The following is an 8189-nucleotide window of genomic DNA, read 5'->3' on the forward strand; positions in this document are numbered from 1 at the left end:
TTTAATCTTCTACTCTTATCCCCTTGTAATTATGTACACATATTTGATTAGCCACCAATTTACGACAATCAATGACTTTGATACAAGACTTAGACCCGGGTAAGCCCTTATCCTTTTCCCATGGTCGGTATAGCTGTTTGGTTTATACTTCAACAATGCCCTTTCTGTATAGCGAAGGAATAACATTCTCACAAAGCATTTCTATGTTAGGCTAATCTGATTTCATTACATGGATGACGTCCATTCGGCAACCAAAAATTGATGCGAGCATATATGAAACAAAGTTGGAAAAATACACACTTTCCTTCTATATGAAATGTAAGTAGTCATGGAGATTAGAATGACTGAAGATACAAACTGAAAATACAGAACATAGTACAACACAATATATGCTTTATTTTTTGTATTTTTGCATCTTCTTCGTTGGCTTTCCAACGCATATACATCAATATTCGAGTGTAAGTTCATCTGTGACGGTAGTCAACATTATGTTACAAATTTAAGCTTTATTCCCGAACACAGAATAAAGCACTCACCATCAGGCTTTCGATCAGTCCTCTGATCCTTATCAAGTTGAAATGACCCAAAAGCCTAAGTTACACATCCAGACCGGAAGTGTGACGTCAGCAATGGGTCATAGATATACGTTGATTTTGCAGCTTCTTTATATGATTGACTGTAGTTTCACAAAGTTATGACGGAAAACGGACAAAAAACTATTTGCGTGTGGATGCCATCCACAAAATCAAGTTAGTGTGGACTTCGCGAAAATTAAACATTTGGTGATTTACATAATACAATTCAGCAGAGCAATTTCTCAGAGTTAAGATCACGGTAAATACGAAAATCTTTTATAAAGCCTTGTGAGAACTCATTTGGTTGAGTGCAGTGGTGTATAAAAGTCGTTGAGGTTTTAGAAGCAGTAGAATTTTGCCGGACTTGGTGCAAGACGGTTGCAATTTTATACTACGGTGTTCGGCCATCTTTGTTCAGAGATGACTCGTTCCCAGGCAGCCACTCTCGTTCTCTTTGTCTTCTGCTTCGGGATCAATGAGGGGAGTATCGACTTTTGGAAAAACTTACACGGTAAGTGCATTTTCTACTTGTTATATGAGTTATCATATAGAATAGGGATATCCGTGTATACTTAGCTCAACTGGTAGCAGTGTCCAAGTTGAACTCCCTGTTCCAATCTATTTCTTGGCGCTCTTTTCTGGAAAATGTTCTTTTGCACAACATGCACACATGTTACGAAGAAGAGTTTTTCCATACGCAGTCATATGCACAATACGCACCTCATACGCGTAGGTGATGGCGTGCGTATGTATGCATGTGTACCTAAAACTGACACACAAAAAAGATTGAGATGCCTATGAGGTGTGTTTTGTGCGTACGACTTCGTATGAAAAAATGCCAATACGGACCTCAAACGGAATCAATATACACGTTTGTGTGGCTGCACCTTTAACAATGTGATCTTTGAAATATTATAAGTACATAAAATACCTTATGAAAATTTATTTTGTATCGTAAGTCCCGTCTGGCCGTCACATAACAACATAAATATTCATCACTCTCCTTTTCCGTTTCAGATGCCGCTGAGAAAGGAAAGGCGGACTTGATGAAGAATATTGAAGACCACGTGAAGAACATACAGGTTTTCCATTATTTCCATTATCCGTTTTTTTCCGTTAGTTTAAATTTTTGAATCCTTCGCACTCTCAATCTCTTACTTTGTTCTGATATTGTTGCCCTATTTTACATCCATGTAAAAACTCTACCGTAACGCAAGGTTTTCTTGTTAGCGATCTTGCGGTTGGAACAAGAGTCTGGGGTTCAGATCCCCGTCCAGTTAATAGCTGCGTCTAAATCAAGGTTTCCAGACCACCGATACAACGGCGCTTTGTTAAATGTGGTATCTCACTGCATTTGGGGCGCCGGTGCGGCACTGCGGGGTCCCTTCACTGCGGCCGGGAAAGTTGTGTATGCATTCTTCAACATGCTGTAAGCTAGGGGTATCTCACTGCATATGGAGAACCGGTGCGGCACTGCGGGGTTCGAAAGATACTCAACGAATTTCAGAGATAAAGAACGAATTTTCTAAAGTTTTGTGTATTTTTGATTCCTTCTAAGTCATACTTTTACGTATTACGCAATATCTAAATTTAAAAAAAATCGGCGAAAGTAACACAATGATATTGCCGCAGTAAACGAACCCCGCAGTGCCGCACCGGTGCCCGAAATCCAGTCATGAGACCTTCACAGATTTCTCCACAGACCACGGCAGAAAACGCCCATGCTAAGTGGAACCTCATCACCGTGAACAACCAACGCATCAAGAAACTGGAAACAGATCTGGCCGCCGTTTCATCCACCGTGCGCCGTCTGGACCAGACCATGCGCCAGCTCGCGTCCCAGCAAAATAAACTGAGGTACTTATGTCTAGGGCTGAAAATCCAGGTACATGTACGGTACAGGTCCAGAGGATTCGGTTCTCCTGGATCTAAGTGTTGGTGAAAACGTATGAATGGGCAATACTCAAAACAATGGTCCATTTCCCTACAAAGGGTTTGATGATCCGACGTCTGAAACTCTATATCCATGTACTCAACACGAACCGCATCTGCTTTAGACCAAGTTTGACTGTAGAAACTTGGTAAAAATGACTATCAACTCTCCTTTACTCGTACCAGACTTTAAGGTTTTTCACTAGACATTCTACTTTATTCTGTTTTTGTTACTTTGTTGGACCTGTAACTCACAAAACACACGATCGCGCGAACGCCTGCCGTTTTCATCTGTCTTTTATTTTCGAATCGGTCCAAAATCCGGTGAACTCATTATTTTCAGGTCCGGTTTTTCTGTACAGGTCCAACAAGAAAAACGGTTTTGTATCGATACATCGTACCGGTACCCACTCCTAAATGTTGTGTGTGTTTCTTTATATCTAGGCCATACATAACTTTTAGATGCATCCTTGTAAAATTTAACCCTCATAATAACGAATTAAAGAATATGAACATAGCAATCTATATGCTGGACTTACAGCTCCTTTTTATGTATTGTTTCAATGTTGTTTAGCATAGAACCTACGTGTAATTAAACTTTTTTACTAGATTTGTGAGTAGCAAATAGTCTGATGTACTATATCATATTAATGTGACTCTATATGCAGTTGTCTTATGCGATGTGCGCTTCTTTACCTCACATTGTACCTGGGACATTTGTTGTGCAATAAATTTAAAATTTTACTCGACACAGGGGCGATGTATCCCGGCACGCGCACGACCACCCGAACCAGAAGCCGAACCGACTCGAGGATATTTTCCACCGTACCATGAGCAAACAAGAGCGGCACATCAAGGGGCTAGACAGACTCCTCCAGCAGATGCAAGGGAAGGTGAACCGCTTGGAGACGACCACCTCTTCAACCGCTCAAAACAACAACAACGAGCTGAGGAAAAAGATACAGCGCAACGAGAACGAGATAAAACAGCAAAAGGAACAGTCAAAACATCAAGAACAACGTCTGATGGCTGAGATGAACCACCTCCGCTCTATCGTCCACAACAAAGGGGGCAGCTACATACCACCATTCTACCCCGGAAAGGGTGCACACAGTGCCAACATGCAAGACAACATCAACCGTCTGCAGAGCCAAGTGAGCGCCATCATGGCCAATCAGAAAGGAGAAAAGGCCGAGAACGAACGCCTATTCGCTCTCATATCCGAGCTTCAAAACAAGAAGAACGACAAAATGAAACCGACAAGCAACGTTCAACACGCAGAGTTGCCGACGGATGTGCAAGCCTTTGTGAAAGAGCACCTGGACCAAGCTATGGACGACAACCTGACTGCTATAGTGAATGATCTACAGGGCCAAGTACAACGCCTTGAGGAACGACCATACGTAGGGCACTGTGGGTATCATCTGTTTTATGTATATTTCCTATCCCTGTCTTTACACAAGTTGTAACTACTTTGTCGACTTCACGCCAGTAGAAGGTGGTACGTGTACATTCATGTAAGGAAGATGTAAGAATACAAATAGGATCACGAACACACACATACACACACACACACACACACACACACACACACACACACACACACACACACACACACACACACACACATACACACACAAACACACACACACACGCCACATACACACAAACACACACACACACACACACACACAGATACACACACACACACACACACACACACACACACCAGGCACACTAGACACACACGCTTAACAAAGCATATATCGCCATCACAGCCAATTGAAGATTATTTATTTCCCTTGTTCGGTGTCCCCATTCCAGGCGAGGTCGGGGTTCTCGGTCTACCGTGGAATGCTGACGGGAAGGCGGGGTATGGAGGGAGAGGTTCCGTCACATTCAGCAAGACGTTCCGTACAGTTCCCGTGGTCTCCGCCGCCCTGTACAAGCTCTACCATACTGGCAACCAACCTGTTGGGTGAGTTGTACCAAAATCATGTAACTTAAACGACTTGCATTACCCATCCCTTGGTCAAAATACTGTAAATGCAGAAATGTTCGCGGTGGATTAATGTTCGCGGTTTTCGCGGTGACCAATTCACCGCGAACTTAAAACCACCGCGAACATTTTTCTATAATTATGGTATTAGATTGCAGTCTATGGTGTTACCGCGAACTTAAATCCACCGCGAAAAGTCCATTTCCCCGCCACCGCGAAATTAAATCCCCACGAACTTTAGTGCGTTTACAGTATGTAACGCTTAACTTTTATTATCATAATATCTGGGGTAAAGTGCCAAAATACAGTCAGTGAACTGTCCGTCAGGGCCCAATTTTCCGATTGTGACCAGAGCATGACGTGCTGAAATTTTCGACAGACAAAATGGCGGCCACGCCTAGCTGCACCCTCTTTCCACTAGATGCCGTGACCGTCCTGTGACCGCTTAAATTTCACAGACAAAGATTTGATCTTCCTACGCTTAATTTGTTTTGTTGTCTTTCAAATCATACCTTTTAGACACCCCGGTGGATCATATTAAAGGTCACACGATCGGTATATACCAATCTAGTTTTGGTAGCTTCGAGTCACTAGTAAACGAGTACAATTTACTTCCTCGGCATTCTATATGAGCTATTTTCTTGATTTTCAAACCCTCTTTTTCTTTTCTTTTTTTCTTTTGCAGAATCGTGGTGTCAGCCGATGACGTGACCGAGATGGGGTTCCGGCTGAAGCTTTACGGGTGGGACCAGACCAAGCTGCACAGTGCAGGGGTGCAGTGGATGGCGTGTGGCTAGGGTCAACGTTCTAACTAACAGGCTTTACACTTGTTTTAAACTGTCGTACGAGGCAATGTAGCCTACTTTTCTTGTAGACTCTCGTTTTTATTTTCCCGAGTGTAAATCGAAATGAAATTAAGTCTACTACAAACGTATGCTGTGGCCTCCAGTAGACCCTACTTTATTTCAATTTACACTCACGATAGTCTACAAGAGACGTTGACAACATAAGATCCCTAGCGCGACAGTATAAAAAAAGTGTAATTACGTACCAAGTCTCTTTTTGAACGGTTCTGAACAAAATATATGTAGAGCTTGTTTAAATTGTTATAAGATGAGATAAAGTCAAAATCGGGCATGCATAGTGGCCTAAATACGGCACCACATGATTGCTATTTTATACTGCGTCTTTCATAACTTTTTTTTTCACAGTTTTCGTGGTACAATTTATTTGACGACCTGTTACGTCTACTGACACCAACCTTCTATACATAACATTATCTCGCAGATAAATCGAAAAAACGCTCGTATTAACAAAGAGGAAACAGATTTGACTAGAACGGTATACATTGATCTAACAAGTTTATCATTTGATATGTTACAATGTGTATTATAGTGTACTGTCAGTCCTTTTGCAACGGCCTATTTCAATATATGTAGTTGTTTTCATTTTGTAAATGGAAACCGCATAATCTAACTAACATTTTAGTCATCTATGTTCTGTTCTATAGCTGACACTGGTTCACTTTTATACGCTGGGTGACCTATATCCGTTGTTATATCAAATTACAAGTACAATATTTTAACAAGATTCTGAAAATATTGAAGTTTTAAACCACCGTGCTTCTGCTTGATATCACTAAATATCTTGTTCTAAAAATCACGGATATAGGTGACCTAGCGTTACCGATTCTAAACATACTGAACACTTAACGTTGGTAACGATGGTATTGTTCTTTCTTCTGCCTTCTATGCTTCTTTTGCATATAGAAAACAATAAACGTTGACGGAAAATCTGAGTGCGTTGGACTCCTTTATTTAAGACTGTTATAGTTTTGCGAGAACTTAGTCTGTATTCAGGTTGTATGTACCTTTTGTACCTAAAAGCACAGCCTCTTAAAAGATTCACCACCAAAGGGCCTTTGAAAATTCCATTTCAGTCACAACAATAAGCAGACGCACAATAAAGGCCATTTCTTTTATTCATCACAACACATACACACACACACACACACACACACACACATACACACACACACACACACACACACACACAATAAAGAAATAGCAATTTTGCAAAAATGAGTAACTGTCTATCAACTGATATAGATGGCGTTTTTCATAATGCTAGGGCTGTTAGTTACGTGCTACTACTCTCTATCTCATTCTATTGCATACATATGAAATAGCCTTCTTTGCGACTGATTATTCTTGTGATTGGATTTACTCTTTGTTTAGAGCACGGTTTATGTTCCATCTGGCTGCAGTGTTATCTCTTCTCACTGGGAGGCGCTGCTGCACAGGCTAGTTTCTGACGTGTATGAAGTTCAAGTTATTGCATTTACCGCTAGATGGCGCTTCAGTACGGTCCGGTTGCAGGAGTCGCAAAACTCATAATCTCTAAGCAGATCCTCCGGTAGCATAAGACAGTATGGCAGAGGAGTGAAGCCGACTTACGTGTGTGTCAATTGAACAACTCTTGGCTGACTACACTCCTTGGCCAGTTTGGTACTACATTGTATCTTATATCATCGTATGATCTACCAAATGCCATAATACTGCCATATGAGAAAAATACCGAAGCAACATCAGTAATTCTAAGTTGCAATGTATATACATTTGAGATAATGTATTTTTGGTGTTCGGGGTAATATTTAGAATGTTTCTATAATAATACTAGTATGGTGAAATTGCACTCGCTGGAATTATGATAGTTGGTAATACATTCAAGAGCAAAACGTGCCGTTTCCAAAATCTACAAATAGACCATTTCACATCAATGCACTCCGTAAGTTACGGAAGTATGAAAACACGCGTCCCGGTGACTTAATCTTATCAGAAATCACGATCGGCCTCTTGTACGGCCGAGATAAATATGAAAGAAATTCCAGATTGTTTTCCGCTCTTTAAACTGCTCCACCCATCCTATTAGCTCACAATTGTTTTTGTGAAATCGTCCGAAACAAATAGATTTCGGCGACACACTTCGAGACACCTTAGTGAGCAAACCTTTCAAAAAAAAAGAAATAAAAACTTCAGAAAAAGATGTAGACAGTTTGAGGATAAATTTGATCGCTAAGAAAACATCTGGCTGGGCTTTAAGTACAAAAGCAACAAACAAGTGCGCGCGTAATTGGTGCATTGTGAGCGACCGGGACAAGATGGCGGCTGGCTCATGAATATGTAAATGAGCCCCGGGCGCCCTCGTGCGATCGTCTTTTCACGTCTTGTTGTTGATGCTAAATGCAAATCAGACAAACTCCGCTGGTTTTATCTGGTTCTTGGATCTGTGACAGATTTGTAGTACATTTGTACTAATAGCTCCGAAGTAAAGAATTAATGTGAAAAACAATGTAGAAATATGTTTTTGTCCTTCTGAACCTCCTGAATGTTGAAGATTTTTGTCTTTTCAGTACTTTTCTTTGTGTGTTTGTTCTAGAGTTTGTATAAGAAATTTTATTACAAGGTGCGAACTGGTCAAAAACAAACACTCGTTTTTTTATCACAAATAAAACATTTGAGAATTGTCGGGAAAAACCTATGATCTTTCAGTCATTTTTTCTACATTTTCAACTCTCATCGCTTGAAAAAAAGACTTTTCAAAATTACGACAACGTTTCGTTGAATACTTTGTCCGAAATTCCTGAACATGATATAGAAAATTCTCGGCGGCGGAAATGGAGT

At 40.8% G+C, this 8189-nt stretch overlaps 1 protein-coding gene across 1 annotated transcript; it reads left to right on the plus strand.

Moving 5' to 3' along the window:
- Nucleotides 1-456: 456 nt before the first annotated feature.
- LOC118404071 lies at nucleotides 457-6301 on the plus strand. Its single transcript, XM_035803026.1, has 6 exons — nucleotides 457-1086; nucleotides 1593-1657; nucleotides 2278-2432; nucleotides 3262-3920; nucleotides 4332-4485; nucleotides 5192-6301. The coding sequence occupies exons 1-6, from the start codon at nucleotides 996-998 to the stop codon at nucleotides 5301-5303; spliced, it is 1236 nt and encodes a 411-aa protein (XP_035658919.1). The 5' UTR covers nucleotides 457-995; the 3' UTR covers nucleotides 5304-6301.
- The last annotated feature ends 1888 nt before the right edge of the window (nucleotides 6302-8189 follow it).

Source organism: Branchiostoma floridae, chromosome 17, assembly GCF_000003815.2.
Source record: "Branchiostoma floridae strain S238N-H82 chromosome 17, Bfl_VNyyK, whole genome shotgun sequence".
In the NCBI taxonomy this organism is placed as follows: domain Eukaryota; kingdom Metazoa; phylum Chordata; class Leptocardii; order Amphioxiformes; family Branchiostomatidae; genus Branchiostoma; species Branchiostoma floridae.

Coding starts and splice junctions, on each gene's coding strand:
- LOC118404071 (XM_035803026.1), top strand. CDS start 996: ATGACTCGTTCCCAGGCAGCCACTCTCGTTCTCTTTGTCTTCTGCTTC. Junction 1,658..2,277: donor ACCACGTGAAGAACATACAG/GTTTTCCATTAT, acceptor ATTTCTCCACAG/ACCACGGCAGAAAACGCCCA. Junction 4,486..5,191: donor ACTGGCAACCAACCTGTTGG/GTGAGTTGTACC, acceptor TTTCTTTTGCAG/AATCGTGGTGTCAGCCGATG.